The sequence below is a fragment of the Ursus arctos genome, unplaced genomic scaffold (assembly GCF_023065955.2).
Source record: "Ursus arctos isolate Adak ecotype North America unplaced genomic scaffold, UrsArc2.0 scaffold_7, whole genome shotgun sequence".
Taxonomy (NCBI): domain Eukaryota; kingdom Metazoa; phylum Chordata; class Mammalia; order Carnivora; family Ursidae; genus Ursus; species Ursus arctos.
In genome coordinates, this window is record NW_026623089.1 from 69575103 (window position 1) to 69600491 (window position 25389).

The 25389-nt window shown below is 51.1% G+C and overlaps 1 protein-coding gene across 2 annotated transcripts in view; it reads left to right on the forward strand.

The window, feature by feature from the left end:
• SLC35F3 (solute carrier family 35 member F3) overlaps positions 1-25389 on the forward strand; it is a 383882-nt gene that overhangs the window by 271200 nt on the left and 87293 nt on the right. For both annotated transcript variants that reach the window (XM_044386054.3, XM_026504157.4), the window contains one exon: positions 10998-11322. In XM_044386054.3, coding sequence (XP_044241989.1) covers positions 10998-11322 — 325 coding nt within the window. The remainder of the gene's footprint in view (positions 1-10997; positions 11323-25389) is intronic.

Consider the following 25389-nt stretch of genomic DNA (forward strand, 5'->3'; position numbering starts at 1 on the left):
AGTCACTTGTATATTGAACAAATATGTTACCCAATCGGGTATTACTGAGGATGAACCAGATATCACTGAGGATGCCAGGGGGAGTCAGTCATCATCCTTGACTCAACAGAGCTTCCAAACAAGTGAGAAATGTCACAAATGCATATAAATAACAATTACATGTTGGAATCTAATTTTTTTTTTAATTCCATGAAAGGGTTGTAAAATAAATGGCGTGTTTCAGCAGAGGGTGAGCTCGCTTCTGGCTGGGTCGCAGGTGGCCACTATGCAGCTCTCTTGCCCCCAGTACCCCCCACTTTGCCGAAATGACATAATCTAATGACAGTCTTTCCTGCTGAGCCTGGATGTGGCCTCAGAATCCTCTTCCTCATCCCAGCCCAGGTGATGACAGTCCATTCTTTGGACTTGGACTTCAGCACGAGCAGGGCGGCGAGGAGGAGGCTGTTCCGTGCCCTCCGCTGTCACGGGCGGGAGGTACGAACACAGCGTTGCTGGGAGAGGCAGCCCGCAGACAGAGGCGCAGAGCCGGGACAGGCTGGCACCTGCAAGCCGCCTGCTGGGGCCAGAGCTCACCTTAGTGGCAGAAGCTGGGGGAGGGATGGGGCCAGGGTTCGGAGGCTTCCTGAGTGCTGGGCTCAGGAGAGGAGATGGAAGCAGGTAGAAAGGGGAAAGGCACCGTCGAAGTCTGAGAAAATCGGACAGTCTTCTATAGCTGGCTGTTCAAAATGGGTCATGAAGTCTATTTCAACAGTCACAATAAATATTTTTAATAAAGGTATTTAGGATAGAATCAAAAATACCAAAGTGTCTCACAGACACAGTTTCAGTCAGAGGGCTGGAAAGGGAGCCATCAAAGACGGCTCTGAAGGTTAAGCCTGAGCACCTCAGGGAACAGACCTGCCGTGAACGGCAACAGGAGCCGCGAGGGTCGGAGGGGGAAGCACACCCGTGAGGGAGAGACCGGAAGTCAGATGTAGACGGGCTGAGCTGGAAGCTTCAGGAGCAAATGGGCAGGCATGGGTTCCTGACAGCTGCAGGCATTTGGAAGACAGCGAGGGCAGGAGAGAAGTCTTGACGGGCTGCACCAGAGGACCTACATCATGTGACATCATAGAAACCCCGAGAAGGGAGTGCGATGTGGTATCACATCCAGCCGAGGAGGGCGGGTTTGCAGTAACCATTTGAAGCGGGTGCTGGTCTGTAAGCCTGTTTGCAAGGGGCGAGTGTTGGGTGAGGGAGAGGAACAGCAACTGTGGGATCGTGGGTTAATGTGTTTGGCAGTGAGAGCAGTTTTCTACCTTCAGAGAGTTTTGAGAAAGCCGGGCATTGCTGTAAACCCAAGGAAGGAGCTTCCAGCACAGGTGTGAGGTTGCCCCAAGAGAAAGGTGGTTGATGCAGCAGTGGGCTGGGGCTGGGGAGGGGGTGGGGCAAGAGGCATGGGGAGTGAGGGGGAGAACAAGATGAGAGAAGGGGCGGTTGGCTTTGAAAAGGGGAAAGAGGAGATGATGGGCGAAGGCACAGAGAACTGTGGACATGCGGGGGAGGGAAGTCAGGGGTCTGGGCTGGTGGCGTTGATCTTCTCTGTTGGAAGGGGAATCGTCTGCCCAGAATCATGGATGGGGCCTGGAGGCCTGCAGAGGTGGGCACGGGTTCAAGATAGCTGCGTTGGAAGAGCCGAGAAGAGATGTAGTTCTTAAAAGCCTTTCTGGCGAGTGACACGTTTTCACTGGTTAAGACATCGTGTGACTCGGGAGAAGAGAGCGGGGAAGAACGCTGGGTGAGGTCAGGACCCTGACCTCTCCTTCCTGCTCCCCCACTTGCTAATTAATACACCAGACATGTCGTCTCCCCTCTCAGAGCCCAGCCTTCTCTTCTCTGAAAAGATAGGGGATTAGAATAGATCTTCTATTGGCTCTTTCACAGGAAACACTCCCTGAGTCTATTAAGTAGCTTACTCATTAGCAGAGATGGGCTTATCTGATTAAAACCCTTCACTGGCTATCCTCAGAGTGCAGAGCTCTGAGAAAATGAAACCAGGGACAAATAAGAGATTTGGGTGTGCACGTGTACGTGCGTGCTTGTGTGTGTGTGTGTGTGTGCTCGCAGGCAAGCGTGTTCATGCGGATGCACGTACTTTCAGGGTGATTTTGGAATTTGACCATGGGGAGGGAAGCCCAGCTACGTGAGTACACCTTGCCCCGTGAATCTTCAGCGGGAGGGAACTGCTGGGTGTTGCAAACAAAAGCATAGGACCTCAGAGAGAAGGTGCAACTTCCAGGCTTTGCTCGTGGCAGGTCGGGGTGTTTTCGTAGAGAAGCCTCATAGCTCAGGATTAGCTGAGCCACGCTGTCAGCCTCGGTTGGTGCAGAAGGTGGGAGATAAAGCCTCGGAGGAGGAGTTTCACAGCTTAAGGCCGACCCCACTTTCTGTCCTCTAGCGAGCACGTTCAGTCCTGCCTGTGCCTGACTGTGCTGAGAAGCTGGTGTGTGTATCAGAAAACAGTGCTTCGTTCTTCAAGATAAATTGAATAAGTTCCCATGCCACCAGTTAAAACATGACCCTGCTGTCCGGCTCCCGCCAGGGGAGAAGGCCCCAGGGCGCACCCCTTCCTTCCTGCAGAGCTGCATTCTGCCCGGAGGGGCCATCCCTGCCAGGAGCCTGCCCTCTTGTGACACGGTGGCTCTCCCTGTGAGCCCCACCAGCCTGAACTCCAGTCCAAGGAAAAACGTCCGCAATGGGCAGTGTGTGCATGTTTGCGTGTGTCTGTGTACGGGTCATTGAGGCCCAAAATATCCCCAGTCTGCATGCAGTGGGCACCTGCTGTGTGTGCAGGGGTGCGATGGGCCAAGGCCACGCACATGGTGAGGTTCCGCAGGGCTGCACAGACCACACCTGGAAGGGCGTGTGGATTCAGACGGGATGCCCGCGAGCTGGCTCAAACACAGCCCTTGCTCCCCTCCCACAGGCAGACGTTGACCTTTCCTTCCCCAGGGCACATAAGCCTTTATTTAAAGCTTACCTGTAGCCAGCCATTGTCCCACATGTCACGATCGCCTGAGGCTGTGTACGCGCCAGGATTGTCTTAAATCCGCTGAGTGAGGGAGCATTGTTTGGACACTTACGGATCCTGTGGGGACCTCCAAGGAAATGGGGAATGGGGTGCAAATGCCTAAGCAGATGTCTGAGATCTCTTCACTGACATGGACAAGGTGGCAGGGGCAGCCGGCCGGACGAAGGCCTGATTCAGTCCAGCTCGATGACTGCCACAGGGTAGGGCGTCAGGGCGATCGGGGAGAAGCCTCCCAGCACCCCACTCCACCCCCCAAAGGCAGCCTTCGTTCCCCTCCCAGTTCTGTATCTGCACCCGGGAAAGAATTCGGGTTTTTAAAAACAACATTGCAGCTGCCATGTGTTCCGTCTTCCGCAGACTGCCTCCGGGACTCGCTTTCCAACGAAGGCATAAGCGAGGCGCGGCAGGCGCACACGTGCGAGGTAGTATCTGATACGTGACATCTAGTAAGCAGTGCAGTTATTTCTCCTCTTTAAAGGTTATCAGACTACGTACTCTATCATCCGCGGCTTGTCCCCACATCCTGCACGGTGGCGCGCACGGTCCGTGCGTCACGCCCCCACCAGCCCAGGGCCCACCGCAGGGACATCCCCATGTTCATCCACAGGCTGGGTGACTTCGACAGCAGACACTGATTTTCTCGGTTCTGGAGGCTGGAAGTCCAAGATCAGGGCGTTAGCAGACTTGGTTCCTGGCTTGTAGATGGCCACCCCCTCGCTGTCCTCAGGTGGCCTGCCTTCCACGTGCGCACAGGGAGAGCGTGAGAATGAGTGCTCTGCTCGCTCCTCTTAGAAGGCCACACCGTATCAGATCAGGGTCCCACCCTTACAACCTCATTTGACCTTAATTACTTTCTTAGAGGCTCCATCTCCAAAAGCAGCACCCTGAGGGGGTCGGGCTGCCGTGTGTGAATTTGGTGGGGAGGACACAAACAGCCAGTGCCTCACAACCTCCGTTCCTGGGGGCTGAGTCCTGGCCCAGAGTCCCACACCCAGAAAGGCTCTTCCAAGTTTAAAAACAGACCCTGTCGTCTGGAAACGTGAAGTCCGTTTTTAGTGATCCCCGCTTCTGACGGGGGCGTTGGGCACCATGACCCTACATAAATGGTCCCCCTGCTTGTGCTCTCTCACTCTGTCAAAGAAATAAAATCTTAAAGAAAAAAGATTTATTTATTTGAGAGGGCGTGAGAGAGAGCACGAGCTGGGGGAGAGGCGTATGGAGAGAGAGAGGCAGACTCCCCGCTGAGCAGGGAGCCCGACCCGGGGCTCCATCCCAAGACCCTGAGATGATGGCCCAAGCCGAAGGCAGACACTTAACTGACTGAGCCACCCAGTCACCCCAGCCTCCAACTTCAATTACCTGTGGATTCTGTTCTTTCCCTGTGCCCAGTGCTAGTCAGGAGCATGCCTGGGGCCTCAGCCGTGTCCGAATAATGGGAGTATTTTCTGACCGCAAATCCAGAAGTCCAAACAGATGGTCTGGCAAGTTCAGGTGGGCCTAATGGGTAAGGATATGTGAAATGGGGATTGCTTTGGGACATCCAGTGCCTGTAGTGGCCTTATACATGTGACAGCCTCTTCTTCCGTCTTCCCCAAGCCACTACTTTAAAGAAAACAAATAACAACAACAACAAACAGTCACATGTCAACTCACTGAGCAAGTATCTAAAGAGGATGTGAGATAAAACCAGAAGTGCATTTTTAGGAGATGAATTACACTTGCTAACGGCCATAAACAAAAGCTTTCTACGAGGGGTGCCTGGGTGCACAGCGGTTAAGCGTCTGCCTTCGGCTCAGGGCGTGATCCCGGCGTTCTGGGATCGAGCCCCACGTCAGGCTCTTCCGCTATGAGTCTGCTTCTTCCTCTCCCACTCCCCCTGCTTGTGTTCCCTCTCTCGCTGGCTGTCTCTATCTCTGTCGAATAAATAAATTTTTTTTTAAAAATCTTTAAAAAAAAAAAGCTTTCTACGAAGCTCTTCGTTTTACGAAAGCTATTTAGTTGGGTGGCCTGACCCAAAACTGGCGTATGTATCAGTGATCAATAAACGGAAATGTAGGCCCTCTTCCCCTGGGCCGTCCAGGAAAAACAGAGAGCAGGCTCTAGTTCCCAGAGCAGCTCTCCACCGTGTCCTGTTTGGATGGAGCTGGAGACACTGAGCCCTCTGAGACGTGGACACGTAGGCCTCCACTTTGTGCTTCACGGTAGCAATATTTATTAATTTCAATAAATATTAGTGGGATAAGTAGACCCGAAACATAGCTAGTCCACCCAAGAGGAATGAAAACATAGTAGTCACACAGAGAATTTTATGTCAGCGTTCACAGCAGTGTCATTCACAATAGCCAAAAATGGGAAATGACACGCATGTCCATCAGCTGACGAACAGAGAAACACAGCGTAAGAATGTCCGTACAGCAGAACACTCCCCGGCCGTGAAAGAGAATGAGCTGTGGCCACGTGCTGCAACGTGGATGAACCCCGAAGACCTTATGGTAAATGAAAGAAGCCAGATGCAGAAGTCACATAGGAAATATCCAGAATAGGCAAATCTGTAGAGATAGCAGCCTGTGGCTGCCTGAGATTGAGGGCAGGAGGGGGTGGTGGCAGAAGGGGGGCATCAGGACTCATTTTGATGTGATGGAAATGTTCTAAGACTGGATAGCAGTGATCGTCTCACAGCTCTGTAAACTTAATGACAATTGTGAATTGTACCCCTACAACAAGTGAATTTTATGACTATGAATGTATACCTCAAAAAAGCTATAAAATATAGCTATATAAATCTCACTGATGGAGGTGTCATTGGGGGCTGCCCCCTCCTGGTCTCTGTACAAGGGAATCACCTGTGCTTCCAGAAGGCTGGAACCATGCCAGCCAATGGGCCTTTGATCCCAGCTCTGGGTCTCTTACCCCTAAGACATGACTCGGGCACTTTCTAAGTACAAACTTCCCAGATGCTTTTTCATAGAGAGTGTCACCAAGGGTCCACTTATTCTCAGGGACCTCAAAGAAAAGTTAGTCTTCTCCTGGAAGTTTGGAAGGGCCATTTTATGGGAACTTTAAGAGTGAATGCTCTTCCAGTTTTTCTTGCTTTCTCATTATAGAAATGGACTTTCACTGAATAAACATGGAAAGTCTCCAATTCATCATTTTCTCAGGGGAAAGCAGTGGGCAACTCATTAGACAAAGGACTTGCCTTGGTCTCAGAGTGAGTTGGTCACTAAACCAGACCTCCAGCTCACCCATTAGGACCTCGAGTTTCCTCGTCCTGAGCAGACCAGGTCTCTAGGAGCTGCTTGTACTTGGCGCAAGATTGTGAATGCTTTCTGAGTGCTGGTAGGAGACCAGCATTGAGAGTGATTTTGCAGGTGGTAGGACTGATGCATGGTATCAATAAATTGCCTCTCTCAGAGACCAGAGCTCAGGATGGAAGTTCATGCATGGATATGGTTACATCTCACCATGCCATGGAGTACACATTGTGCACAAGAGAACACTCCTCCAACACACACACACACACACACACACACACACACACACCTTTTTCTACAATGGCCTGTGGAAGCAATTCAGGCAACAGAACAGGGAAGACCCACCCATCCCCCGGTGCTTCTGAATGAATTACATGGCATAACCAAAAGGAGGTGCTTGGTTCCACCATTACTGCATGTATGACCATTGGGCCAGAGTGTATAATCTACTTTGAGTTGCTCCCAGAACTGTTGGCTGAAGGGCAAGGTTAGGATGGAAGGCACAAGATCATCAGTAGAGGGGTAGTTAGTGGAGTGGGAGGTTGTTGGAGAGGGCGGGTGACATAAATAGCATCCCTAGTCGTATAATAATGGTCGAAGTTGCTGGGACAGGAAACAGCATGAAGCTAATTCAGCACTGATGTCTTTGAGGCAATCTGCTGTTATGTATACTGGAGGAGGGATAGCAAATGCAGAGGAATCACGTGACTTGCAACTTAGGATGGGAAGGAAAGTCAGCAAAAGTTTCCTGCACTTGAAGATTTGAGAGGCTTTTGAGAAGGGATACTGCCCACCCCTCTCGTTGTAATTCCTCCTCTCTGAAACCTGCATAAATGGAACAGTGCATTGAAAATGACCCTGAGAATGACGCGTGACGTGGGATGCATTTGCTGTCCTTCAAGTAGTGGAGAATGAGCGCGCCTGCAAACCAAACTTACTGTATCACTCTGTACTTATTCCTTAACTCATTTTAACTGTCGTTACAGACACTGGGGCCCGAACTTCCTAATACAGTAGGACTAATATCTGAATTTTCTCTGGTCCTTTTGGTCTGAATGTCTGACCAAGGCAAGATTGGGTGTCCCAGTGGGGCAAAGTGGCAGTGGCTCTCAGATCCCACGGCCTTGCTCCCTGCCCCTCAGCAGACCAGGTGTATTTCTGACCCTGAACTTTGTTCCCTTTTTTACTCAGAGCCTTTCTGTCTTTCAAGACCCAGGCCAGGCTTCTGCTTCATCTGGTTCTTTTCACTGTTATCACAGCCCACGCTGGTCACGCTCTGTTCAGGATTTCCGTTACAGCCAAAATCTGTTCTGCACATAATTGTTCTGTAATGCTTTCATAGGTCTGTTTTGTCACAGACAGACTGTAAGTTCCTGAAGAACAGTAATCATGCTTTATATTTGTTTTATTGACTGTCCGGAGCTCTTGGCACGGGGTGGATGCTTCATGGCGGTTCCCCAGCCGACTGAGATGTGCCTACGATACGTCACACTGTATGTAGCCCTATGCGGTTAAATGAATGCTGGATGAAACATAACATGATCCCAGTTTTGCTGCGAGTGTGTGTGTGTGTGTGTGTGTGTGTGTGTGTGTGTGGTGCAAAGACACACAAGACTGGGAAAAATGCAGCAAAATCTCAACAGTATTATCTCTGGGTACTCAGATTAGTTTGTATTCCTTATTATTTATGCTCTTCAGTACTTCTCTAAACTACTTACAAAGAATATTTTTACTTTATGGGAAGTAGGTCTACTCTAACAGAAGTATTAGGAATGAGTGAGGTAATGAAGCTGATAAATAATTATTATGATCATAAGAAGCTCAGTATAGTGAAATGGGAAGTTTGCGATGAATTTGGTTTTGATGCCTAGGATTCTTTGTGGGTCTATGCCAGTGTTTCCCAAAGGGTTGTTCCAAGGGGCACCATTCCTACCATAGGTGTTACATTTAAATAATATGGGAAACAAGGGCACCTAGCTGGCTCAGTTGGTTAGGCAGCCAACTCTTGATTTCAGCTCAGGTCATGATCTCAGGGTCATGAGATCGAGTCCCACATCAGGCTCCACGTTCGAGTAGGCTTGAGATTCTCTCCCTCTCCCTCTGCCCCTCCCCCCACTCACGCATGCTTTTTCTCTCTCTCTCTCTAAAGTAAAGAAATAAGTCTTTACAAATAATAATGATAATAATATGGGAAACACACATCCTGTAGCTGTGGAAATTCACAATGTCCATTAGCCCTGAATGTTCCTAAAGCAAAGGAACCTGGCTCTGATCTACCTAGTATTTCCCAAACTTTTCTGATCATGGAATCCTTTTTACTTTTTTTTTTTTTTAGATTTTATTTATTTATTCGACAGAGATAGAGACAGCCAGCGAGAGAGGGAACACAAGCAGGGGGAGTGGGAGAGGAAGAAGCAGGCTTATAGCGGAGGAGCCTGATGTGGGGCTCGATCCCATAACTCCAGGATCACGCCCTGAGCCGAAAGCAGACGCTTAACCGTTGTGCCACCCAGGCGCCCCATGGAATCCTTTTTTCTTATAGTGCCTGTTAACATGTTGGGAAGCGTTGTCCTATCTGATTTTTAAAGAATAGCATAGATTTTGGTCTTGAATGTCTTTATTTTGCTTGTATATTATTAATATTCCCTTGATGAAATGATCTGAAAGGGTGACAAAATTAAGAGTATGACTTCTTTATTCCAAATCTATGGGAGCATTTTAACACAATATCACAGGATTTGGTAACTTTCTTTGTCATCACACCAGGACACAGCATCTGTCATCACTTAATTCTTTAAGTTTTAAAACTGTATTTGCCACAATCAAGAACTAAAACACGATGAAGACAATGAAGAAAAAAACAGGCCATAAGCCTGAATCTATTCACCCTCCTCCAGAGTCTGTCTTCAGTAGGAAGTTAGTCGTGTGAAACTGAATTTTCTTTTTCTGCAGATTTTTTTTTCATCTCCATAATTATCTTTCCCATATGAGTTTTTGACAATGGTAATGATCGTTGAGAGATCACCCCCAGCACTGCTTGGACATTATCCCAGTAACGAAAGGTGGCAGGGCTCACTCACGATGTCAGGTAATCAGTGTATAAATTGAAATGTGCGTGCTTCTGTCTGAAACTGAACTTGCCTTAAGTTGTGGGGATTCACTGGGAGCGACGTCCAGGCATCCTGGTGGGAGGGCTAACGCAGAACTCGGCCTTGCTTTTGCCCTTCCGTGCCTCTCCCTGCCCTCCATCCCATGACAGGAACACACACCTTGCTGGAAACTCAGGTGGTTATGCATTCGATTTTCCAAGGCTTTCTGGCTGTCCTGTTTGCTCACATGAGAAGTAAGAGGCAGAGGGAAATTACACATTCAGGCAGGTAAGGAAGCACAGTATAGATGGAGTCAAGTAGGATTGGGGCTAGTAAAGGACATGATCTCTCCTTGACTAGCCACGTAAGGCTTGGGATTACCTTTGGCTGAAACAGATACAGCCGGGGCTGGCCATTCATCATCAGATTAGCTAACACCGGCGTAAGAGGCTCCTTTCAGGATTTTGCCTCGTGGAATTATGTTTCAGAAAGTGTGATATACAAAGCTTGGTTTACTGTCATTGAAATATACCGAGTATATGTGACCCCGGTATATTTTGCGCTATCTCCTGTACTCCCGTGGTGGAGACCGCCCTTCAGCACTGGGCACGCCCATTCAGCCGAGCGCCAGGCTGAACGTGTAAGGGGCAAGAATGCTGTCTCCCGGAGACTTGCATCTGTCTGTGGCTACACCCTATGCAAGTTACAGCTCTGTTTAAATTTCCAGCTGACTGACACGCACATAATCATGAATGAAAACCAAACAGTGGAAAATAACGTCTTTTCACCTCCTCACGGTCTGTGGGAACAACGCTGCCGCGGAGCCAGGCTGTGGGCTGCAGCCTGGTTTCCAGAAGTCACATGGCTCCGAATGGAGTGTCTGAGGCCTTCCACAGCAGCCGCTGCCAGAGGCTGTGGTTTTTAAGTAACACTTCGAAGTGGAACTGAAGCCCATCAGCAGGAAGACGGGGCAAATAAAGCGATCAGAGAGAAAAGTCTATTTTTGCTAGGCACGCAAAATAAGATGAGCATCTTGGCATTTGTGCCTTCAAGTAACAGGCAGGAGGGGCTTCTGGCAGTGTCCCGAGGTCAGGGGCTGTGACCTTCTCATGCAGGCATCCCCAGCCCCTGGCACGCCCGGCGCCCTATAGCACAGCAGGACATGTGAGCTGACACAGACCAGGGTGAAAAGATTTCAGCCTGTGTGTGTCGGAGAAGTGTTTCCCGAACACTGACGTGCGCGCAGATCACCTGTTGAAATGCGGCTTCGGCTTTTGGGCTTCTGGAGTGGGGCCTGAGATGCTCCGTTTCCAGCAAGCTAGGGGCGGGCGCCGATGCAGCTCGCCCATGGACCACACTTGGAGGGTCAGGATCCCGGAGGATAACAAAACCAGTGAAAACTGGCTTCTGTTTAAGTTTTGTTTCAGAAAGCTGCCCCCACAGCCCCTCACCCCCTCCCCAGGGTGGCTGACTGTGACAGCGGCGGTGGGGTCAGGTGCCTTCTCGCTCCGGCTCCCGCCTTGGTCTGGGGCGGCGAGGGGAAGGTGTGGAGGCCCCCCAGTTAACCAACCCCTTCTCTTCCCCCAGGGGAGGAGCGCCCCCGGGATTCCCCGGGCCCGGCGGAGGCCCAGGCGCCGGCGGGGGCGGAGGCCGGCGGCAGGACGAGCCCGCACTGCTGGAGATGCTCCGGGGCGCAGCTCAGGAAGATTTTCTGGGGCGTGGCCGTGGTGCTGTGCGTGTGCTCCTCGTGGGCGGGCGCCACGCAGCTCGCCAAGCTGACCTTCAGGAAGTTCGATGCTCCCTTCACCCTGACGTGGTTTGCCACCAACTGGAACTTTCTGTTCTTCCCATTGTACTACGTGGGGCACGTCTGCAAGTCGGAGGAGAAGCAGTCTGTGAGGCAGAGATACAGGTAGGAACGCGCGGATGGCAGGCCCCAAGCTCTGGGCTGCTCTCCTGAGTGCTGGCGCCACTGGGCTGTCCCGGCAGCTGGCACTGTGTCGGGCCAGTGGGAGCAGTGGTGAGAGGTCCCAGTGTCACCTGCTGCCGGAGTGGGGCCAGGATCGGGATTCTGCTCCCCGCCCCCGGCCGGGTGGTAAACACCTGCTTCCCGTGTCTTCCACCCTAAGAACTCCTTTATATGAAACAAAAGCCAGCATCTTCTAGAGAGAGCCTGTGGTAGGTCCCCAGAAAAGGTAGAACGGGGACAAATCTGTAGCTCTGTTTACCCCTCCTCAGGCTGGGGTGAGCAGCGTGAGTCCACGGAGCCAGGTGACGTGGCTGCTTCCTGTAGCTTACCTTCCCTCGTGGAGATGTTCGCTGCAAAGAATTGATTACTCATTCTCTTTCCAACCCAAGACGTTTCCTCTTTTGCTGATGTGATTGCATGGGTCTGATTTTACCCGGCAGCGTGGCTCTCAAAATCAAAGCAGCGTCTGAACTTTGTGGACTCTACTTTCCCATATGGAGTCCACTGGTATGAACTTCCTTTCACAAAGAAGCCAGAAACCCTGGCAAACCCTCTTCTTCAATAGACAGCAGGGTTCCCCTAGGCCTCCTCAGAAGTCAGATTGTTGGTGTTGACCTTGATCCTCATCCTAGGCCAGTTGCGGGGTCTCATGGTTGCCCTAATTGGAGGCCCTCTGTGGGCTGTGTCAGGGGCTTCCTGTTGGCCCAAGTCAGATCTACTCGGAAAAAAACTGGGAAAGAATGCTGGCCAAGGCGACCGGGTGGGCCCTGGGAGCTTAGCTTTGGTCAGCCCCAGAGGTGGGAAAAATGTTTGAAAGTTGAAGGTTCCTCAGTCCTTCACCACTGCCTTCTTTCCCACTTCACCCCACCTCACCAGACACATGCCCCGTAAAACCACCACGTCCCCTGTACCGTCTGCTTCAAGCTCCAGCCCTGTTCTGAAGTGGCCGCCAGAAGTCAATAGATAACTAACAACATCACGGGTCCAAGGAGCAAAGAGTTTGAGGAATGGAGGTCTAGACTCGGATCGGGATCTTTCTGCGGGAATCCACCATTAGATATCCCTGTAAAGTTACAGGGGGAGGTGTGAGGTCCCAACTTTTGTACAGGTCTGAGGAAATTCAGACTGGCTGCTTTGGGAAACCAAGTTGTAAGTCAGACCACTGATTCTAGAGGAAGGGGCTCCCATGGCGCACAGACCGAGTCACAAGGCAGCCTCACACATCCCCTTAGTGGAAAGACTTCGGAGCAAAATCTGGGGACAAGGTCTGGTGCTGGAGTAAGGAGCCTGGAGCCCAGAGCCAGGGCCCAGGCCTGGGGTGTTCTCAACATTAAATTAAACCAGTGGCTCATGGACCCGCCAGAAATCACCGAAGAGGCACTTACTGCACCTCTCCTGAGGAGCAGCCAAAAGCAGCCTGAAAGGTTTAGGAACCTTGATAGGGCCGACGATTGTCCCCAGGGCAGGAGGAAAGCAACAGTCGGCTTTGGTCACACACAAGAACAGATACTCAGTAAACGATGTATTAACAGTCATGCAGCTCGGAGCACAGTTCGTCATTAGAAGTTTGCCTTCTTTAAACTGATTAGAATATGGAGCTCCTTCTTCTTAACAAAGAGCTGAAAGCGAGCTTATGCGTCCTTTCTTGAGAGAGGATCACGGGCAGAGACGGTGACATGTATTTCCCTGCTCCCTTCACCCCTGCATGCTGAACGGAGGCCCCGCTGAGGGCAGGACGGGCTGCCGCCTTAAACACGTGTCCTCCCCGTGAGCACCGCTCACCTCGGGACAAGACAGGCGCTGCCGGCCCCTGAGGGCAGGCCCCACACCCCTTCACTGACTGCTGAGAACAACACAGAAGGAACCACGCTCGGTGGTGGTTAAAAAGTCCAGGTGGGAAAAAGGAGAGGTGACTAAAGTAGATTAGTTCAACACAGATGTCAGTCAACACGACTTTGGCTCACTGTCTCCCTGTAGAAAGTGTCTGGGAAGGACCATGGAAAGATGATGGAGGTGGGGTCAGTGGGGGGAGCGGTGCAGGGCAGGGCCGATAATCACACTGTGATCGGCGAAGCCAGCTAAAACCCTGCCCGGTTTCTACAGTAAAGCGTAGCTCCACCTCTTAAAAAAAATCTTCCATAAAATCTTTCTTAAACATCAGCTCTAAGCAGAGCTGCCCATTTACCAACCACTTACTGGGTGGCTGGTCAAGCTGCACACACCACTAGGGGGGGCAAAGAAAGATTCTTTCTCAGAAAAGGGAGAGAGCATTTTAACATCACCGACTTGACTTAGGAGATGGTGACTGTCACAGCTCACATTGGGAGTTCTCTAAACAGACTTTGGGATTCCCAGAAGTCAAGGAAAACCGAAATCGCATCTTCCATTTTTGGGCTTTTATCAGAATTAGTGTCGGCGAGGGAGAGATCTGGAGGAGAAGTGTCTCTGGCTGAAAGAAGTGTTTCGGAAAGAAATGGGGCAGAAAAGAGCAAAGGTAGAGACCTTTTTCACAGAGAGGGAAGCAGTGAAGGCAGCTCTTCTTGTGGCTGTCAGGAGGCAAGCAATCAGATGGAAGGTTCTCTTCCCCAAGCCCTCCCCTGCTAGGCTGCTTCCCCAACGTGAAGCTAGAAAAGTCAGCCAAAGCAGAGAGGAGAGCTTCTATTGCCCAGCGCAGAGCCCTTGAAACCCAGCGAGCCCACCTGAGATCTTGCCGAAGGGCGGACGCTGATTTATTTGGTAGGTCCGGTGGATCTGAGACTCTGCTTTCCTGACGAGCTTCCCGGGGATGCTGCTGGTGCTGCCACTGGCCCAAGGGCTGCACTTGGACTCTAACAGCCCTGGACATGTGAGACTTACAGGTTTTTAAATGCTGCCGGTCTGACCAAATGCAGGAGCCAGGATTCACCGTACCACGTAGCACTGATGAGGGACTCCCTTCGGGCCCCGGGGATGTTTGAGCCCTGGTCCTGTGCCACTGTGAGGGAGGAGAGGCCCCACGGGCGATCATGTAAGCTCTGGGAGCCTCAGATGCTCCTTTGTAAATGGAACGTGGTGACACATGCACCATCTTGCACATAAGATTGTTGTGTGATCAGTCGAGACACTGTATACGTAAGTGCCCTATCAGCGTGAAATGCCATTAAAATGTGAGGAACTGTCCCTGCCCTGTGCTGTCCTCTGTGGGTGACATCCCAGGATGTAGCCCAGGCCTCGTTCATCGGGCGCCTTGCGGTGATCTACTTACACGACAGGAGTGGGTCTTAGAGGTCACGCAGGTGTTATTCCTGGGAGAAATCTGCTCCGGGCCCTGCTGGCTACACAGAGGGCATTGTAGAATTGACCCGGCTTCTCCTGATCGGCCACTGTTGTCAGGAATGAAGAGGGTGAACGTGAAAACCCCCCAGCCCAACCGTCCTGGGTTTTCATTCTCATGCCTGTGGTCCCCTGTGCTTGCTGACACGCGCCAAGGAAGCAGCAGTGCCCGAGACCCAGAACAGGCTCTGGCCATGGAGATGCGTGTGGGCGCTGTAGAAACGGCGGGCCCAGCTGGAAGGGGGGGGCATCCCCAGAGTCTCCTCCACAGCTGGGCGCCTGGGAAGAAGGCTACATCAGGCCCGTGCCCCGGAGATGTATGACTTTCCGGGACAGCAAGACAGTGTCTCAGATCCCAGGGGCAGCTGAGATTGGCCAGAGCGGATCTGGGCCTCCTGAGCATGCTTGTCAGAAGGTCTTCCAGAAATTTCTACCCATAGTGGCCTCTTTTCATAAGTAAGCGCTAGAACCTTTTGCTATCACACAAAAGTGAACGATACAGTGGTGACAGATGTTTTCCTCTGCCTTTTGTAGTTTTGGGCGTCTGTAAGCTAGCCAACTGATTCCTTTTCAGAAACACTGAGAAACAGTCTGAGCCAAGAAGGGGGAAAGGGCAGTTTTGAAGCCTTTCATCTTAAATCCTGCTGGGGCCCAGCGTGTGCGTAGCTGCGCAGGCTTAACGTAGGAACCGTGTGTGGTCTTGTAGCTCTAACATTCAAGGTCTAAGGAGCAAAGTGGAGCACTTGTGATCCAGAAGTTTGTTCCGTCTGAAAGCGGCATTGCTGTCTTCTCTGGGCGAGGCAGTAGGAACACAGTGATAAATGAGCACCCAGTATGGGAGTCAGAAGGCAAGCAAGGTGGGGGGGTGTGTGCAGGGGAGCCTGGGGGAGAGGCCAGGTGCCTGGGTCCTGGGGCAGGGTGGGAAAGTTTCTTCAAGAAGATAACTGAGGAACAACGTCTTTAAAGACAAGCAGACAGTGCTCTGGGTGCTGGACCCTGGGGAAGGCGGAGTAGCTCGGGGAAGCGCAGAGGCTGCATAGAGAGAGCATAGCACACGAGGGAGCTCTGATCGGCCGTGGGATGTAAGTGGGATGGGGTGGGGGAAGTTAGGCAGGAACAGCCCCTGGTGACCCTCCCACGCCACGCAGAGAGGTTTGAATTCTGGCATGAATACTGGGTTGGGGGTAGGGGACATGGAAAGGTTCCAGGTAGAACAGAGAAGCCATCGGACTGGATCTAGAAATACCACCACCACCACCGTGCTGTAGGACGTGGAACAGAGCGCGAGGCTGCAGGCCCGTGCAGCTGAACAGACTCTTGCTGACGTCCACCTATGGGGCATGCGGGCACATGTGGGGAATGAGGTGACGTTCCTCGCCCTAGGAGCTCACAACTGAGTGAGAGACAGACCCACATGGAAACCAGAACGAGCTGTAGGGAGGAGGCAGGCAGGAGGGTGGGCAGCCAGGGCTGCAGCTGGAGTGCGTGGACAGGGCAGGGTACACATTAGAGCTATACTCAGATTGAGGCCCAGAGCAGAAGGCCTTTGGGTGCTGCTGGATCAAGGGCTTGATTCTCGAAGCAGCGGGATCCTTGGGGACATTTTGAATGGAGGACAGATATCATCAGAGCTGCTTGCAAAAGGAAGGCTCCAAGTGCTAATTCCACAGCTGCTTACACAATATGCCCCATTTCACATCAGCAGTACAGTGACTCACGCGTTTTCATTTTTTGTTTCTTTGTGGGGTTTTTTAGCAGGGAGAGAGAACCCAGTTTCTGAGAAATGCCAAGATGTTGAGTGTACGTCTTAAAGGATTACAAAGCCAGCTCTCTTGCTTTGAACTGTCACTTCTTCTTCACCCTAAAGCAAACTTTCATATTGGTGAGAAGCATTCATTCCGGTGGTCATTTTGTCACCAAACTCAGGCGTTCTGAAAATATGGGGGAATATCTTCTTTCCGGGAAGCTTCGGCACATGTTAGTGGGGCCCAGTGGGAATGCTGAGGCATCACCCAGGCAGCCCTTAATAGCAACGCCCCAGCACACCCCTGCTTTCTTGGTGCCATGGGGCCTTCTGCCTGATGCGACCTGGTGGTCTTCTGTGGCTGACCTTTCTTATCCTGAGACCCAGCCATGCCCTGGCCTGTTTTCCCAGCCACAGCTCTTTATAGGGTGAGGGCACTGTGGAATCAAGGCACAGGGGCCTCCCACTCTAGGAAGATGGAGATAGGCCTTCATTCATTCTACAAAATCTGCCAAGGTTCTAGGTGCTACAGATAGAGCAGTGGCTAAAACAAGTGAAAATCCCTGCCTTTGTGCAAATTACATTTTAGTGGGGAAAGAAACAATAAACAAATAAAATATGATGTGTCCCATGAAGCCAGGCTAGAGGGTTGGGGTGCCAAGTGGGGAGGTGGTGGTGTCAGCCTGGGGACTTGTCTGGCTGTTGAAGGGGCCTGTGGTTACACCACCATCTCCCCACCCCACCCAAATCCACATGCCTGGGTCAGCCCTGCTTACCCATTGGCTCGTTCATTCTTGATTCCTATAAGCATTCATTTCTGCAGTAAAATTTCACCAGCTGTCTACTCTGACCCTGCACCGCAGGTCACTGGGGACCAGAAGTTCCAAGCACATTCATTCTTGCCCTCGAGTTGCTCAGAGCCCAGTGGCTGAAGCTACCTTTGTACCCCTGGATACAGGAGTCAGGTGGCAAGGAGGCCTGACCAGTGGAACCCAAGAGCCCTGGTCAAGCCCCAGCTCAGAGGGCCCAATGGAGGGAGGGAAGGAGGGGCAAACTGTCCGGGGCTCAGTGCATCCCTCTGCCTTCCCCCTTCCTCCTGACTCGGAGCAGTCTTGTTTCCGGTCTTAATTTTCAAGAACCATCAACTCCAAAGGCGGCGATACGCTCAGAGCCCTTGCAGTTGCTGTTTGATGTGTTGTTTGTTTTTGTAACCGGCTTAGAAAACAATGGGCAAAAATGGGGGAACTTTAGTTTTTAAATGGCCTGTGTCCTCTGCTTCGTGGTAAATAATGGCAATGGTATATAACCATCTTTATGCCGGGAGATTTTGGTCAGGCTCGCTGCTGAGGCGGCGTACCTCCCCCCCAGACACCACACACGTGCACGCGCATGCGCACGCACACGCACGCACAGAGCCGTCTGAGCACGCAAGCCGTGCTCCAGGTCTGAATGGGACATCAGAATGGGTCCCACTGTCAGCAAAAGAAGAAATGAGACGGGTGTGGCTGACATAGGTTTAGATCGTCTCTGCCTGTTTTAAGATACCATTTGAAATATTCAGGGATGTTATTAGTAGAGAAACGAAACACAAGTATGGTCCTCGCGACCCAGATGGTGACAGCGCCCTCCTGCTTTTGTACCGGCTCTCCCGTGCTCGGCAGGGTCCACCCCTGCGTCCTCTCATCACGGTGTTCATAGTTTAGCTCATTCATTTCTCCTCATATATCATCCCCACCTCACCCCTATATCTCCACTAGACAGCTACTGGCTCCATCCCAGGGAAATTCAGTGACAGCCAGACTCTCCCATAGATGAGTCGAGAATATTCCGCAAGTGATTTTTCAGCTTTCACTGAGGCAAGTAGGAAATATCGTGTTAGCTGCTGATCTCCTCTGTTCTCGTGTACTTCAGCCTCCGTTCATCCCCCGGTTATCTGAGGTTTTTGGTAATCCCTGAAAGGATATCAAGGATTTGTCTTTGAAGTTGAGCAGTTTATGGAGGTTATGTCATTTAACCTTGTACTTTCAGAGCACATCGAATTCAGCTGCAGCGATGTCATGTTTTCCCACGCAGCTTCATGGAAGTTTTGCAAAAGGTCAGATCCAATGCTCATGCTTGTGGGTTTGAAAAATAGTAGCCATTTAAGTAATTGCCATATCAATGGGATTGTGGCTCTTTGGGGTTCCAGGTACCTTAGGCTTGACTTATCGTCAAGAAATATAGTAAAATTTTCAACACAAAGTGCCAGGGCCATTGTGAACATTTATTTGCAAGATCCGTGTTGCAGTGGTACAGAAGGTGTAGAGCAAGGAGGGGTGGCTTTCCAGAGCGGGGATCCTGGAGGAGCAGAATTAACATTTGTATAAGTCCAACAATGGAGAAGGGCCCCGTGCATGGATGCGCGAAGGTTCTGAGAGGCACGCGCACGCAGGTGCATATGGGCCACCAGAGGATGCATGCAGCTGATGGGCACAGAAGACACAGACCCCACTCCATCCACCCAGCTAGGGTTGAGCCATTTCTTACTTTCCATGTGGTTCTCAGTCATAGAGTGAAGGCTAGTAAGCCAGCTCACGGGCATACTGAAATTTAAAGATTTCACCACATTTAGGGAAAAAGTCATCTGCACAGACATCTTAAAAGATCAGGAAGGGACTTTGAGGATTCTCTGATCCAACTCATCCATATTACCAAAGAGGCTACAGATGCTCAGAGAAGGGGCGTGAGACCTTTGTTCTCTTCAGTTCCAGACCTCTTCAGAAATGCCGCAAGGGAAATAGGTCAACACGCTTTCCTCATAGGGAAGAATATGAAGGCAGTGCCTGGGCAGGATCGAGCAACGGTGGGTAAGAAAGCCTCCAGCCGGCACTTGGGGCACAGTGATAAATTGGTAAGAATACAGGCTGGTTCTTGGACAGCTCACGTTCGAAGCCCAGCTTTGCCTTTATTTCACTATGTGGCCATTGATTGGTCACCAAAAGCTCCAAGCTTCACTCCTTCTCTATAAAACAGAGCCCCCAGTACCCGCCTCTGGGGGTTGTACTGGGATTGCCCTTCCTCTGGGCTCTCAAAGCTCTTGTCTAGACCTTGTGTTCCAGCTGCACTGGCTTAAATGTGATGATGTGTAGAAAGCCCCAAACGGCGCTTGGTCCAGAGGTTTTGTATCCACCTTCAAATGTGACTCCCCAGACTCACACAAGCCATAGCTCCCGCTCTCTGCAGATTATAAGATGATGATGATGTTGGTGATGGTGATAGTGATGATGGTGATGATGACAGCGATAACGATGGTGATGTTGGGGATGTTGGGGATGGTGATGATGATAATGGTGATGAGAGCGATGATGATGATGGTGATCATGTGATAGTGATAGTGATGGTGATGTTGGGGATAGTGATGACGGTGATGATGATGGTGAGGATGATGGTGACGATGATGGTGGTGATGTTGGTGATGGTGATGTTGGGGATGGTGATGATGATAATCGTGATGATGATAGCGATGATGATGATGGTGATCATGTGATAGTGATAGTGATGGTGATGTTGGGGACAGTGATGACGGTGAGGATGATGGTGACGATGATGGTGGTGATGTTGGTGATGGTGATGGTGGTGATAATGATGGAGAATATTCCAACCACAGATAACGGAATCTTTCTCCTCGCGAATATTCAGATAAGCCATGTAGCTGGTGTGGAGCCCACAGCAGGGAGAGCAATATCATGCCCTGTCATTATTCTGGGCTGGCAGGATGGGGGTATTTCTTGGCAGAAGTGAGCTTTGAGACAAGTTTGACAGGAAAAGGGCAGGGAACTCATATGTTACATGAGCTGAAAGCCAGACAGAAATTCAAGGCGATTCATCTAAAAAGCAATGTCCTGTCAAGCTCTTGATGTTCTTTTTCGTTTTTTGGAAGCTAAAAGAGGTAAAGGGGGAAATGCAGGTGCTGTGCAGAATGCTAAAGCAGATGCACGTCATTTTCCTTCCGCTGGCACTCCCTGAGCCTTTCTTGTACACAGCTCTTAGCTAAATTGGAATGACCACCCATGTCCCTAGGAACAGACAGTATAATGGCTTCCAAAGCCCTCACCACTCTTCCTGCCCCATACCAGTGTGCACCTACTAGTGTCATCCCACACCAGGCCCCAGGGATACAGGGAGGAGCAAGGCCACGTGGCAGAGGAAAGGGACCCCATGCCCTGGGGTCAGGCTGGTTCACGTTCTCAGATCCACCACTTACAAACTATGTGAATTTGGGTAAGTTGTTTATAAGTGCTCCTTTCGCTTCAGTGTTCTCATATTTAAGAATGGGGGATGGGGCGCCTGGGTGGCTCAGTTGGTTAAGTGTCTGGCTCTTGGTTTTGGCTCAGTCATGATCTCAGGGTTGTGGGATCGAGCCCTGTGTCAGGCTCTGCGCTCAGTGGGGAGTCTGCTTCTCCCTCTGCCCCTTCCACTCACGTGCTCTCTCTCTCTCCAAAATAAATAAATATGAAAGAAGGAAGGAAGGAGGGGAGGGGAGGGGAAAGGAAGGAAGAGAGAGAGGGAGGGAGGGAGGGAGGGAGGGAGGGAGGGGAGGAAAAGAAGGAAGGAAGGAAGGAAGGAAGGAAGGAAGGAAGGAAGGAAGGGAGAATAGATAGATAGATAAGGCCTATTTCCACAGCCTGGCTGCAGGGTTAGGGGCACTGTGTACAAATCAGCTTGCTGGGAACGTGGCCATTGGTTGGTGTTGAATTGGCGGGGGTCACTGCTCCCCTTACTACTGAAGCAGCGGTTAAGGTGGTGGTGGTGGTGGTGGTGAATTTGCATTCTCTGCCTTAACACCCTTACCACATCTACTCTATTTCTTGTAGCTGTTTTCTAATGGGGCCACAGAGCAAAGGGACTTTCGGCACTTGCATTTTCTCCTGTGTTATTTCTTTATAGTACATTCCACATAGGCTTTCCTCAGCTGAGGATTTGGGAGCCCATGGGCAAAGCAGTCGCTAGAAATTGTTATGCCCAATTCTCAACGCAGAATCAAACCGAACCTTCCCCTATAGCCAGTGTCCGTGCTGAGTGCTTCACAGAGACAGCCCCCTCCCGTCACAGAGCACATCTTACCCACTTCGGGCATGAGCCAGAGCAGACCAGGCCACGTGTGCAGACCCTCTCGGGCCGGCCCTCCGTCCACCCACCACTGAAACCCCTGCAGGTCTGGGACTGAGAGGGTGGGGGCTCTCCAGCGGAGTCCGTGGGAAACTTCAGATACCTTTTCCAGCCCAGGTCATCACGCTCGAAGGTAGAGCCCCACAGTTAGTGGCTTTTCTGTGCCCTGGAGCTGATGAGCCTCGTCCTGAGAGCACATATTGGTTTGGTGGCCACACCTCAGACAATCCAGTCAACTTTGGCATAGAACACGACAGATCTGACCACAATCAGCCACCTTTTTCGATGTTTGCGCAAATTCTATTCTCGTGCTTCCTGGGCCTTTTAAAATAGAATTATCGTAATTACATTTACCTCCTGAGCTGTTCTCTCCTTTAAGTAGAGAGAAAACAAAATGATTTGTATACTTAATGTAACATTTAGGAGCCCGTCAGGATCGTTTTCACACTTTTCTTATCCGAGTGCCTTACTTTATCACACTTACATTTAATGAGTTACTCTCCATCACAAATACATTATTAATTTATAACATAAAATAAATTAAAAGCAACGGAAACTAACACTCCCTTGTTGCAGGAACACATCACTAGAACCATTATATGGTATTATTCTGCTACATGTTTCTCTGGGAGGGAAATGGAAGAGAATTTTTTCTGAGAAAGGCTTTAAGTCCTCCACCAACAAAATGGGGGCAGGCTTCTTAATATGTTGTTATGCATTCATGTGGAGGGGCTGTGGGTATTTTAAATGCTTATTGGTTGTTTTTTATGCGTTTGCTTGTATGAAAGTTGGTGTGCTGAGGCCCCGAGTGTCCTTGTTCCGTGGTAAAGATATTTTCTCCCGTGTATGTAGCAGAGGGAATTGACAAGGCAGACAGGGACGTACGCACATACGCATGTTACAGAATCCTTTCTGGGGTCTTGTGGGGCTTTATAAAGGGCTTTATAAAGGGTCTTCCCTACAGAGGTGGGATGGGGCCACCCACCCATGTTTCCTGACCAAGCCCCCAGCTCTCAGGAGTCCTAAGCAAGCCGCTATCATCGCCTCATGCCCTGGCACCAAGGTAGGTCCAACAGCAGGGACGGGGACTGCACGACAAAGACCCCCTGCTTCTCGCCGTGGTACGGGGCTGTTGCAAGGAGGGGCTGTCCAGCCCCGGACTGTATTTCCCTGCCTCCCTGGCATCTAAGCCGGGCCAAATGACTTCTCTCCAAAGTGGCATGTGTCGGCCAGGGCAGATAAAAAGCAAGTAGGCATTTCTCCCCACCCCTCCTCTTCCCTGTTCCACTGGCTACACATGCAGGATTCCCAGGCTCCAAGGGACAACAGAGCCAGCAACAGAAGGAAAATCACCAAGTGGGGAATTGCCACCTGTCTTCCAACACCATGACTCAGAACTGAACTTGTGCTGTGCCAAGCCTCCAAATTCGGGGGGTTGACACTGCAGCCAGCGATAGGCTACTGAATAAAGTCCCCATGCTTCCAGCCAAGCCCACAGAGTCGGAGTTGATCTGAAAATCTATATCCTCAACCATGTGCACGTGGACAGCCTCCCTACCCAGGATCTTCCGGCTGGCTTTATGCGTACTCTGAATGTACAAAAAATGTTAAGTATTTCCAGACAGAAAATGGCAGCTTTTAAACACAAGGCTAGGGATCGTGTCTGTTTTGCTCACCTGCCGATCCCCAGCAGCTAGCTCAGTGCCTGGCCCAGAGTAGACATGTAATGGAGGCTGTAAGGAGGGAGGGAAGTGGGGGGACAGAAGGAAGAAATGATCACAGGGCACTGTCGGGGGTATCATCCTCACACTCACATCGGAGCAGACCTGCAGAGACAGCTCTTAGCTGACATTCTCCAGGGGGCAGCTCTGGACGTGACCTCTATCCTGACAACAGGCGGTTCCCCTATTATCCAGATATACTGATCCTGTCCCGAAAGAGCTCTTCAATATTAAAGCAGTATTAGAAGGAGAAGTGCTTGATTCTCAGATATTTTTTAGAATAAGCCCGGTCTGAAATTTGTAGGCTCCGGGGGGGGGGGGGCGGGGGTGCTCCCTTGTGCTGTGTGATTAAAGTCAGGCTACAGTCCTACCCTTGTGAAGATTTACGTGGGCATTTATATTGGCTGGAATTTCACATTCTCTTAAAGCTACAGCCTCACGACATCCCAGAGCGGAGGAATTTCGGGGATTGGTGCATTTGGGATCTTAAAAGTGTTGCACACATTTTAACCCGCTGTGAAATCTGAGACTTGACATCTGTTGCAATGACGGCTGCTGTTTAACAAGATGTCCTAAAACGTCATGGTGCAGACACCCTTCTTGTTACACTGCAGGACTGTGTGGGTCAGGAACGCAGCACAGTATCAGGGATGGCTCTCCTCTGCTCCACGACGTTGGGAGCCTCCACTGGGAAGATTTGCTGGCAGGGAGTTCCTGACAGCTGGGGGCTACAATCATCTGGGCCGTCTTTCCTCAATGTCTGCGGTTGTCGCTGGCTGTCACCTGCTGCCTTGGGGGACTGTTAGCCTGAGCACTTGACATGGCCTCTTTGGGCAGCCCGGACTTCTCACGGCATGGTGGCCCAGAGAAGTCAGGCTGCTTTCACGGTGGGTGAGGGCCCCGGCAGTAACAAGAGGCCTTGTTCCACTCAGCGCCTAGCCTCAGAAGTCATCGATGGCGTCTCTACCATCCTCTTGCTGTCAAGGCAGCCACAAGCCTGCCCAGTTTCAAGGGGGTCATAGACCCCACCCCTCAACTGAAGGATGACAAGATCCCTAGAGAATGAACACAAAAACTGGGAGGTATCGTTGCCACTGACTTGGAAAGTACAGTCTACCACAGCATCTAAAGTACCATCGCGTGTGAGGGAGAGTGGGAGGCCTGCTTCGCCAGAAAGAGGTGTTTCCGGGCTACACGAGGCTTGCGGTGGGGGAGGGAGAAGGGCTCCAGAGGACGACTGTACAAGAGAAGCAGCTGGTCCCGGAGGAACCAGTCTCATCCTGACCTGGGAGAGCAGTCAGAATGCAGGTTTGTTCCAGAAGCCGACGGACATGGGCCTGACGAGCCTCCGAGCCCATGCGGACTTGGTGGGGTCTCTGGGCCGGATGTCTGCTTGGTCGTCACCCCAGCCTCCTTCCCCAAGAAGTGTGTCCTTTATCAGTAAAGTAGAAAATCATGCCAGCCTGGCTGAGAAGGCTAATAAAAGTGACAACAAATGACTCAGAGGGTGGAAAACGACCCTGGAACTGCCAGAGTGTAAGAACGGAGACATGACCTGTTTACTTTCCAGGTATCTCCTTGATCTCTGCTTCCATACTGATTTTTTCCCCTTTTAAATATGTGAATTATTTTTATGCCAATAGCGTTCAACGACTGCAGCATTCCAGGCCACTGTGAACACAGTAATTTATAACCCAAGTCACATCCCTTTATGCACCGAACTGCCAGAAGACCTAGCATTAGCAAAAACCACACATAAGACAGAAACAGCCATATGATGAGTTAAGGCATGAATAGAAAATTGCTCCCAGAAGAGCAAGGACAGCAGAGCAGAGCGTTCTTGCAGCTCTGGGGGATTGGGCGCTCTGAGACCTGGGAGCCTTGGCTGGCTGCCATGTGCGTTCAAATCAGGCTGGCAAGGCTGTCCTCGGACCCGGGGCAGGGCACAGGAGAGGTGACAGGCACGGCAGAGTGGGGTGCGTCGAAGGAGCAAAAGCCAAAGCCAAGGCCAAGATGTAGCAGCTCGTGGAGTGTAGGCCCCAGCAGTGGCTTCCTACGAAGTTCAAGATTAAGTGCACGGGTGTG